This window comes from Siphateles boraxobius, unplaced genomic scaffold (genome assembly GCF_051911475.1).
Source record: "Siphateles boraxobius isolate OS27281-9 unplaced genomic scaffold, OSU_SipBor_1 15, whole genome shotgun sequence".
Lineage (NCBI taxonomy): Eukaryota > Metazoa > Chordata > Actinopteri > Cypriniformes > Leuciscidae > Siphateles > Siphateles boraxobius.
The window spans coordinates 5,786,402-5,797,936 of record NW_027508755.1 but is presented as its reverse complement, the minus strand read 5'-3'; the positions used below and the strand labels follow the sequence as shown (position 1 = coordinate 5,797,936).

At 44.6% G+C, this 11,535-nt stretch overlaps 1 protein-coding gene across 1 annotated transcript; it reads right to left on the bottom strand.

The window, feature by feature from the left end:
- Positions 1-1,085: 1,085 nt before the first annotated feature.
- LOC143738593 (uncharacterized) lies at positions 1,086-9,984 on the bottom strand. The gene is made up of 6 exons (XM_077230583.1): positions 9,814-9,984; positions 8,525-9,582; positions 2,648-2,768; positions 2,424-2,563; positions 1,504-2,346; positions 1,086-1,163 (listed from the first exon to the last, which is right to left on the bottom strand). Exons 1-6 carry the CDS (start codon positions 9,980-9,982, stop codon positions 1,086-1,088), a joined length of 2,409 nt encoding a protein of 802 aa, XP_077086698.1. The 5' UTR covers positions 9,983-9,984.
- Positions 9,985-11,535: the final 1,551 nt, after the last annotated feature.

Below are 11,535 nucleotides of genomic sequence, written 5' to 3'. Positions count from 1 at the left end.
GTTCAGGTGTGTTTGATTAGGGTTGGATGTCGTAATAATTGCCGTGATTAGGAGATGATTGAGCGTTTGTATGGCAACACTATCAATGCCGAATGATTCTGCATTGGTCAGGTGGTACAGGTCAGAGTTCTACCACAAGTTACAAGTTGGACTAAACTCCTACACCTAGTGATGGCAAAATGAGGCTTCCTGAACCACTGAGACCTCACAGACCATTGCTTCACCCAAAGGTTCATTACTCGAAGCTTCATTCAGCATTGCTCACTAGTGACACCTAGCTACTGTGCAAAGAAATAGCAGACCAATTAATTCATTCTGAAACAATGACCTGAGCAGACTTATGATGTCAGTATACCCCCCTGTTCTGTTTTATTTATTTATTTTCTTCTCACTGTTAATGTCTGTAACCTTTCATTTGCAATAATAAAAATACCTGAGCAGACATTTGTCCATTGCCTGGGTATAAAATAAAATATGTATATTTCTCTGTCTGAATTTACTTCTGCAGAGACAACTGTCTCTCTCACACACACACACACACACACACACACACACACACACACACACACACACACACACACACACACACACACACACACACACAGTTAATTAATTATTCATAAATGGTTTGGATAGTGACAGTATGAACAACAAAAGTGACACTGTGTTGAGTGCAGTGCTTATGGTGGAGGGAGTGTAATAAAGTAAAGTGCAACAGAAAAGTGTGGGGTGGTAAAGGTTAAGAATTGTTTCTGGTGATTTTGTGCATTGAACTGTTACTATTTTTGTGCAGTGTTGTGCTTATGGGACTGGGGACGTAGAGGAACGAAGGAAGGATTAAAAATTATTTTTATTGAGGAACAGAATTTTTTCAAGTGTGTTGGGGCTTAGACGATTCCTCTTCTTGGACAGAACCTCTCCAGCCTTGGAAAAGATCCTTTCACATGGAACAGAGGATGCGGGGGAACATAAAAATGCCAGGGCCAGATGGTATAAATGAGGATACTGATGTTTATGTTGAGCCCAATATACCAGTGGATCCTCAGATCTTGTGAGATTCACTTCAGATAAATATCGGTCCACTTCTACAGTAGCATCTGCTGTTGCACTTGAGCTCCTTCTACCTTGTTCAACCGTGCTATCCAGCAGATGCCAAAGGTCACCTAATAATAGAGTTACAAAGAAAAAATACTCCATTAACAATGGTTCACATTACTAAATCACTAATGTGAACATTCACACAACAAACACATATAGTACTTACTGTTGTCTGTGGATTGGCCTGCTTCTGAAGAGGCTGGCAGCTGAGTTGGGGATATATTGGTGGAATGCAGAATGGAGACCAGAACTTCTGATTACAGTAGCGCATTCAGATTTTAATCTTGATATGCCTTCTTGCAGTTTCCCTTGACTTAAGAATCCCAGTTTTTTGAATCTGGGATCCAATAACGTGGGTATGGTCATCACACTTATTGATTCTAAATGTACTGCTTGTTCCCTGACCCTCCGTACAAGGCTGTCACCCAGCTGCCTTGCTGGATTGGACTTGAGGCCTTCTAGCTTACTCGTTACAGCGTGATTAAGCATCTTCATCAAAGGAATCACTTTGGAGGCAGACACCCTTTTCTCTCCTGAAAGCTCTACTGTAGCCTGGCGGAAAGGGGCAAGAACATGTAAAGCATCCTGGACTGCCTCATACTCCAGGGCTGTAGGAGGGGTGATGTCGGTCTTTAGAGAGGCCAGGGCTGCCCCCACTGGCTCTCTCAGCTGATAGAGACGTCCCAGCATGTTGTAAGTGCTGTTCCAGCGAGTTTCCACTTCAATTATCATTTTCAGAACTGGTCTCCCCATCTGCTCCTGTACTTGGGCCAGTCTCTCTTTTGCTGTAGTGCTTGTTCGGAAATAGGTCACAAGTTTCCTACATTTGGTTCGAATGTCGTTGAAGCTACTGATGTCATCAAAAGATTTCCCCACAATAAGGTTTAGTGCATGTGCAATGCATACCGCATGCCTAACATTCAGTGATCGTACACATGCTATCATGTTGGCTGCTGCATCAGTTACCAGGCACTTAACTTTATCCTTTATGCCCCACTCCTCCATGAGCTTGATATGTCCAGTAGCCAAGTTCTCAGCAGTATGGCTCTTAGGGAAATGCTGTACACCTAGTAAAATAGTGCAGAGCTTGTCATTGTCTATAAAATGGCAAGTCACTGCTAGGTAGGCATCCATGTTTAGCGATGTCCACATGTCAGAGGTAAGGCTTATAGCCTGAACGTTCTGCAACTGCTCTCTTGCCTTCTCCTTAGCCTCCTTGTACTTATGATCAACCATGACCTTCAAAGCCTGTGGTTAGAAATAAATGCAGTTACTCTTACTTTTAACTTCTTAAATAATGATGAACCACTTTATTAATCACATACCTTTCTAGTTGGGATCACGTAAGTGGGATCCAACACATGCAGGAGCTCCCTAAATCCATCATCATCCACAATGGAAAAGGGTTGGGAGTCCTTGATGACCATGTTCACCAGGGCCTCATTCACCATTTCTTTTTTGGAATCTATAATAAAATAAAATGAAGGTGTATTGTAGGAGCCTAAAACATTATTTAAATAATGTTTTTTTAATGATTATTATCAATTACTTTGACTACTGTGTGGATTGTTAGTAGTCTGTGCATGCTCGTGCAGTGCTCGATAATGCCTGAGCATGGAGGACGTGTTATTGCTGTATGTCAGCTCCTTTAGGCACAGCAAGCATTTCACCTTGAAACATAAATGAATAGACATTAAATATAATACAGCCATATAGTGAGGATTATTATATAAAGACAGTAAAATAATAATAATAACAATAATAATACAAATTGTGTTTGTACCTTATTGTGAGCAACCATTTAAAAAAACTCCCAGACAGGGGAGGATTTCCTCTTTCTTGCTGGCTCCATTACAAGGAAAAAGGAAGAGGTCACAAAAAGCAAACAATTCCAAAAGGGCAATCCAAATCAAAAAGCAGTCCAGTCCAAATCCAAAAATCCAAAGCAATCCAAATAATCTTATCTAATTAATATAACAATACTATAATATAGCTACTATAATTAATACTAACAATATACTATAACTAATCTAACCTGATATAATGTAATAATATACAGCCCTAACACATATATTGCACAATAACGACGATGAAACAACTCTCTAACTCCAACTCTCTAACTCTAACTCTCTGACTCTCTGACACTACTACAACTGATTCTACTACTCCTGCAACACCCACAAGGAGGCGCGAGTTTCGAACCCCCTTTATCCGGAAACGACACCCAGACCGAACCGATGACGTATCCACACAAACCGAGGCCTCGTTTGTCATTAGTCACGTGATTTTCACGTTAACAACACAAGCCTCGAATCGCGGCTTCATCTGGCACGCCCATTTTTGCTCGACACAAGATCCGACGCCTCGCTTCAAATCTCACATCACTACCTACACCTAAACTCTCCAGGAAATGGATCTCTACTGGAGGCTGGCATAAATCTGCATAGAACATCAAGAGACACAGCACAGACACAGTAGCCTGGGAAAACCCAGATGAACTTCCGGCAAATTTAGATTTGCTCTGCAAGTTAGTCTGGCGAAGAGTCCATTCAGGCTCATTTCCATTATTTCCAAATCGAGGCAGCAATCACAAACGTTGAGGCGGGCTTTACAAGATGACGATCGATCTGATTGGTTTTAAGGTCTATCCAATTGCGCCCAGAGGCATTTGAGCGACGTCCCTTTGGAAGTGAGCTGTCAATGAACTTTCTCCAGACCCTAACTCAGTTACGACTGAGAAGGGTCTGGTTTTAACCAGGCTATTTACACAGGGGCATGTCTAGAATTTGAATCTGAATTTTTTAGTCACTGACAACAATGTTTCCAGCCACTATAGTGAATATAATTTAATGATGGATGGTTTCATATGGATTACACAATCAGAGAATACTTGTTCACTCAAGCTTTCTATAGACATATTTCTCATCGTGACTGAGGCAAGTAGCCTATAGAGATTGCTAATGTGTCATCATCATGACGTATTAACAGTGGTGAACGCAAAGCATTTTGGGAATCCGCGGATTGCATGGAGGGAAGAACGCAGTGTTCAAGATGCCGTCTACCTGCTGTGTTATAAACTGCAATAACTGCACAGCCAACTTAATGCAAACTTAAAGATTGTTAAATGTTACTTCTCACATGTAATGATTTTTAGCCATCGCTTTAAATAAAATAAACAAAGACTGAATGAAATTCTGCCTCCTTTATCTGTATTAAGGAAGAATTGTGCACTTACATGCACTTCATGACGCACACGTACATTTGTGAATACGCTGAAGGTTTCTCCTTCTCTCCCTCTCTGCCGTGCGCGCGCTACACGGTTTGGAGCTCGCGAGCTCTAGATTCCGGGAGATTTGAACTAATTTGCGGGCATCAGGGAGACGCTATCAATATGCGGGAGACTCCCAGAACTTCAGGCTGTCTGCAAAAGCACCACAACCCAGCCTGCTGCATTTTGTAGGATTATATTCTGTTTTTCACGCTAATTTTTCATTATTTTCATGCCAGAACACAAGCCTGCAATGCCAGCCCATGTAAACGAGAAAAACATACCCATAATTCAGTGTGTTCTGATGACGTTGCCGCCCAGTTGGTCGCATTTCTTAGCGATCTCTATAGAGTTTTGGTTCGTTTCTGTGACTCGCTCCAGTTCACGGAGTCCGAGGCGGCAGAAAGCGCACCCTGTTTGTTTTCTCTGTTTTACAAAAGCGCAACATTTAATTGTTATTGTGAGTGCACTTAAATAAAAGTTTGTTTGCGTTTGTCGAATGTTAATTTAACATGCCAGAATTCAAATCCGATTGTAGAAGAATTCGTAGCGCCACTCGGCCAGGTGTGCCAAAATATGTATTTATAAACTTCAATATTTCATACAAAACAATCACAAAACGCTTTGTGACATTTTGAAAAACAGTGCTTGGATTAAGGCCACTGCAAATAGGATCGTAACTTAAACCCATCCCCCCCTGCAAATCGCACCCTGGGTGTGAGCGATGGAATGTTTAGGAGAACTACCTTTAGAAATTGTTTTTGTTCACTAATTATGAGGTTTTCCGGTTTAATCACGATCAGATTTTTTTCTAGATCCTACAGTAAATGCATTGTTTGACGTCACTTATCGAGAAATTGGCACATTTTATATAATGTAATACACTCGCACTTCTATCAATTAAGTGGGTAGAACAAAGACTGTGATTTGAGCTTTGACTTCCTAGTCATATGGTGCTGTAAGGGTCAAACAGGTCAATTTAGCTCAAAGGGAATAATGAATTAATTCATAGGGCGGCCGAGCAATTATAAATATCCAAACTATAGTGAAAACACTATTTATTAGCAAGGTAACTTAGATCAGCAGTTTAAGACTTTAAATTCGTAAGCACATAACACAAGAACACTTCTCTTTAAAATACAGACAAGTTTTTATTGATTACCCTAACAGATAAAACTGATATCTAACACAAACACATGCTCACACACATTCATATGAGTTACAGAAAGAAAGAGAGTGAAAGAATGAGTTGATGAAATCCCAAGGTTCTAGAATTATATGCACTTATAAGACATGACCTGAACGAACCATCAATCATTAATTTAACCCAAACACGTGGTGTGTTGGCGGTTGGATGGAAAGTCTTTGAAGTTGGAAGCGGGCTTTGCAGTCAAATCGTTGACCGAAACTTTACAGCAAAACTTAACTTAGAACCGAGACTCTCAACGGAACAGAAAACAAACTAAGTAAGAGAAAGAAAAGTGAGACGAGCTTGAATGTTCACGTTCGATGGCTTGAATGAAGCTATTTAACCTATGTTCTTCTGATCTTGATTTGGGTTATTGCGTCTGCTCGCCGAAAAAAAAGTTTACTCGTCTGGCTGGTCTAAAATGTCATGGCTACTCTAATTTGTTCGTGTCCTAAGATTTTAAACTCAAATGTTTGTCCAGCCTCCTGGATGAGTTCTGACCAATCAGACACTGCCTTTAGATTAGAGGTGGCTGTTATTTCTGCTCTCGTCGTAATTTAGTCATGCGTTATCTCTGTGATCTCTTTCCAACTCTAGCAGAGAGTACAGAGTACAGTTTAGACATGATTCCTATTATCTGATAAGACAAATATGACCCAGAAGGAATTTGCAGAGAGTTGTGTGTTCTTGCTGAGAAGGAGAAATAAACCCTTTTAATCCTATATATTCGTTTGTGCTCTCAAACGCTCCGGTGCGTTGATCATTGTAGCCAATCGTAGACATATCCGATGAGCTCATGAACACAATGGCCAATCAGAGGTGTTTATGATTCTGCTCAACAGTGCTCAAAGCGTCACATTTTTTAAATTTCAGTACCGACTGTGAAGACGATGCTGAACTAGAAGTCTTCTAAGCACCCCCAACCTTGTGCCAGGCTAGGCCTTGACTTCCATTCACCAAAGATCCTCTGACTCCTACTGGTTCTCTCTCATCAAGACAACATCAGCAAAGATCAACTGGAGCCCTCAACAAACTGCATCAGGACAGTTTAATTCAAAAGGGGAAGGCATGCAAGAATCAAACTTAAGTCTCATTATTTGATACATTATGTATCCTTACCCATTTTAAAGAAGGGCGTGTTAGAACTAAACTGATGGTTTGCTCAAGGCTGCTGATCTGCTGAATTTTAAGCAATGCTATAACTTCTTGCTTTCCTGTATTCTGCTTCAGCTCTCTTTCCCTAGGTAAACATGTATGCATGCATGTATGTGTACGTTAGAGTATGTTTAGTCTACTTAAAGTCTTGTTCATGTCACACGTAAAGTTTTCCATGTTTCATGCTCACATACTGGAGTCCCTAATCGTGCAGATTTGGCCTAACGTTGAGAGCGTTCCTCCTTTAGCTAGGCTAATCTCTTTGAAGCTTGCACGGCCATAAAGTACTTGTCTGTATGAACATATCATACCATCCCAAAACAATTTCTGACGGACCAATCGAACATTGTTCAACGACAACCAATATATGTGACCACTATGCTTTGTAGCAAATGCTTCAGAATGCAGCAGAAGACTATTGGTCTATAGGCAATACTGGTTGAAACTCTTCATATCCTGATAGCAATCAATATTAGAAGTGTTCTAAATAGTAAAATGTACATACCTTCTGTAAAGGTCTCAGGACCCAAAAAAAAAAAAAAGTCAGTCCAATCATTTCATTCGGATTCAGATTTGGATTTATTCGTTTTCATGTCAACGCCATTAACGCCGAAATGAATCTGGATTAGTCAGATAGTACAACTAGAGCACTGTAAGATGTTTACGTTCATTATCACTTTTAATGTTATGCGTTTTGAGACATGAGGCAATTTAACAGTCTTTCATCTCATGACACTTTGTAGACTCTGCTTTGTGCATTCATGCGTTTTGAAGGAGGCATGGCTTTGGATGCATTCAAAGCTAGCTTAATATTGCTAGCCTCTCTGAAACCGTTTTGAATGTGTTTGGGTCTTCAGGAGGGGAACTTACACATTCCTAAAGCAGGAATTCCAATGAGCCATTATGTAAGAGAACAGCCATTATTGTAAGAGAACAGCCATTATGTGAGAGAACAGCCATTATGTGAGAGAACAGCCAAACTAACGCTGGCACACAAAAAACACCAACTTTATCACACTTAAAGAAATATAAAAGAGAAAGTAGTCTTACAAGTGTGAGATTTATTTGGTGATAACAGGGAAAATATACCATACATCCAATGGTTAAATCAGCACAGTTACCTGCATGCATTGCCACATTACTTATGACCTGAACATTGGCCATAAGGGTTAGTTTGGCGACAGTTTTCAGCACACACTGGAGGCTTCGGGGGTTCGGCTCCAGGCCTCCCTGGTCGCTTCGGGGGTTCGGCTCCAGGCCTCCCTGGAGGCATCGGGGGTTCGGCTCCAGGCCTCCCTGGAGCCATCGGGGGTCCGGCTCCAGGCCTCCCTGGAGCCATCGGGGGCCCGGCTCCAGGCCTCCCTGGAGCCATCGGGGGCCCGGCTCCAGGCCTCCCTGGAGGCATCGGGGGTCCGGCTCCAGGCCTCCCTGGAGGCTTCGGGGGTCCGGCTCCAGGCCTCCCTGGAGGCTTCGGGGGTCCGGCTCCAGGCCTCCCTGGAGGCTTCGGGGGTCCGGCTCCAGGCCTCCCTGGAGGCTTCGGGGGTTCGGCTCCAGGCCTCCCTGGAGGCTTCGGGGGTTCGGCTCCTGGCCTCCCTGGAGGCTTCGGGGGTTCGGCTGCAGGGTTAACCAGAGGTTCAGTTGAAGGCGGCTCTGGCAGTTCGGTGGAGGGCTCCGGTTCAGGCTCAAGCAGTTCAGTGGAAGGCTTCGGGGGTTCGGCTCCAGGCCTCCCTGGAGGCATTGGGGGTTCAGCTCCAGGCCTCCCTGGAGGCTTCGGGGGTTCCCTCCCTGGAGGCATCGGGGGTTCGGCTCCAGGCCTCCCTCCCTGGAGGCATCGGGGGTTCGGCTCCAGGCCTCCCTGGAGGCATCGGGGGTTCGGCTCCAGGCCTCCCTGGAGGCATCGGGGGTTCGGCTCCAGGCCTCCCTGGAGGCATCGGGGGTTCGGCTCCAGGCCTCCCTGGAGGCATCGGGGGTTCGGCTCCAGGCCTCCCTGGAGGCATCGGGGGTTCGGCTCCAGGCCTCCCTGGAGGCATCGGGGGTTCGGCTCCAGGCCTCCCTGGAGGCATCGGGGGTTCGGCTCCAGGCCTCCCTGGAGGCATCGGGGGTTCGGCTCCAGGCCTCCCTGGAGGCATCGGGGGTTCGGCTCCAGGCCTCCCTGGAGGCATCGGGGGTTCGGCTCCAGGCCTCCCTGGAGGCATCGGGGGTTCGGCTCCAGGCCTCCCTGGAGGCATCGGGGGTTCGGCTCCAGGCCTCCCTGGAGGCATCGGGGGTTCGGCTCCAGGCCTCCCTGGAGGCATCGGGGGTTCGGCTCCAGGCCTCCCTGGAGGCATCGGGGGTTCGGCTCCAGGCCTCCCTGGAGGCATCGGGGGTTCGGCTCCAGGCCTCTCTGGAAGCTTTGGGCGTTCGCTCCCTGGAGGCTTCGGGGGTTCGGCTCCAGGCCACCCTGGAGGCTTCGGGGGTTCGGCTCCAGGCCTCCCTGGAGGCTTCGGGGGTTCGGCTCCAGGCCTCCCTGGAGGCTTCGGGGGTTCGGCTCCAGGCCTCCCTGGAGGCTTCGGGGGTTCGGCTCCAGGCCTCCCTGGAGGATTCGGGGGTTCGGCTCCAGGCCTCCCTGGTTTGGCTGCAGGCTTCACCGGAGGTTCAGTTGCAGGCGGCTCTGGCAGTTCGGTGGAGGGCTCCGGTTCAGGCTCAAGCAGTTCAGTGGAAGGCTTTGGGGGTTCGGCTCCAGGCCTCCCTGGAGGCATTGGGGGTTCAGCTCCAGGCCTCCCTGGAGGCTTCAGAGGTTCGGCTCCAGACCTCCCTGGAGGCATCGGGGGTTCGGCTCCAGGCCTCCCTGGAGGCTTCACTGGAGGCTTCGGGGGTTCGGCTGCAGGCTTCACTGGAGAGATACAGATTAGTCGATCCATTTAGTGGCATTCAGTCTCAGATACAGCACAAAAACCAAATTGCAAGTTTTACTCCGTATTAATCTTCTGTTAATTTTGTAAAGCCATCTTGTGCTTGAAACCATGCTAGTTGGCTAAATACTTTACATTGAGAACGACTTATTAGAAAACAAGACAAACTGAAATAACGAGGAAGCTGAGCCAAACACTAATACAACACACACCTGCAAATGGAGCCATACACTGATGTCCACAACCATTGCTGCAGCATTTCTCATTGTTCGGACAGTCACTGTCATAGCAACACATCTCGGCACACATTCCTGGTCCAAAATTTGTGCTTGGACACTCTCCTGGCTTTGCTGTTATACAGACACATGACAGAAACCACATCAATGAATGTCTCATTCACTGTATGAAAAAAAAAAGAAAGTTGTCATAAGATGATAGTAGGAGGTTTTACCGGAATATTCAGTCTATCTACTTCATAGTTTCACGTTTAGTTCAATGTGTTGCTTGCGGTTTCTTTGCAATTATTTGTGAAACTTACTAGCAATTTCTGAGTCAAAACGTTTTTTCAGTGTTTTTGGAAGGCGTGTAGCATCCATCATTAATAAAAACTCACTGAAAACAGGCGGCACACACACGGGGCCACAGGGAAATTTACAGCATTTGTGTCCTCCAAAGCAGTCTCTATCAGAAGTGCATCCGCGACGGGACGGCTCGACCGTCAGCGTCGCCGGACACTGACCGGACACTGCAGAAGAGGATTCAAGAGGATCATTTGTGTAGACCAGGAAGTGCTGTAATAGTTTGATTCAGCTTTTGCAAGTCAGGGGTATTGCAATGAGTCTCAAACTTTACAATATTCACACATTCATCTGCTTCAATTCAAAGTAGCTTAGAAATCTACAATTTTTCAATAATCTGCATCAATCGGTTTCAGAGACGGAGAGTGCTGTTACAACCCATCCCACTAAAGTAGAGGGAGTAATAGTGCAATGCTGATAGAAAACATGGACATCAGTTAATATGTTGTATACAAATTTACCGGTGTACATCATCAATTTATGCCATCCCCATGACCACCCTAATTTCCTTTTAAGCATTTTAATAGGCTACTCAGAAGACATAAATATAGAAATGCACTACATATACACAACGCAGAGCAACCGGTTATAATTAGCTCCCCATGTTATATTGTAGGCTTATTTAGTTGCTAAAACAAAAAGTTTAGGCAAAAGTTTAAACTCCGGATTGGTAATTTTGTAGCCATGTTATAAGACTAATGTTCTTGTTTTACATTAAACAAAAAGGCTTATATTAGTGATTATATGGGTTTTACTTGTACAATGAAAAACAGATGACAGTTTGCATATTTATACTTTGCTTATTAAAACTAAACCATCATACAAAGTTGAACTTCCACTTGACATCTGTACTGTATTTTGTAAGCCTATGTGCTGAGATTCATCTAAAGTCAAATTTTGTTAGGCACTTCATTTATGCACTTCTTCGGGCTGTGTAATGAAGCTAAAATAACTTCTCACCTACAACTCCAGCGTCTGTTGTGCTCAAACATGCAGACAGACACAATAAAACGGCACTAAACGAGCAGTACACTCGAGCGGTCATCCTCTCGACCTGCAATCTCACAATCAACTCTGCAGGAAGATGTGCTGAATTAGTGAGTCAGGAGGGGCAGACAGCGAGGAACACAAACCTACAAAGAAAAACCCCGTTGCTGAGTCCCACAAACACAAAAAAAAACGCTGTCAAAGCAGTTTAAAGTGCTTTTTGAACGCGTTTTTAAAGTTCCAATTGGAGGCCCGTGTAACTCCAACCATAATGAAAATCACCTGCCTGTAGCTTTCTAATATAGCCTAATCTTGAAGACTTTGATTAGCTTGTTCAGGTGTGTTTGATTAGGGTTGGATGTTGTAATA

Bases quoted from the DNA above. Each gene is read 5' to 3' on its own strand.
- LOC143738593 (XM_077230583.1), bottom strand. From the start codon at position 9,982: ATGTGGTTTCTGTCATGTGTCTGTATAACAGCAAAGCCAGGAGAGTGT. The intron at 2,769-8,524 runs GCCTGGAGCCGA...TTATGTTTCAAG, and splicing joins CGATGCCTCCAGGGAGGGAG to GTGAAATGCTTGCTGTGCCT. The intron at 2,347-2,423 runs GTATGTGATTAA...TTCTAACCACAG, and splicing joins ACGTGATCCCAACTAGAAAG to GCTTTGAAGGTCATGGTTGA.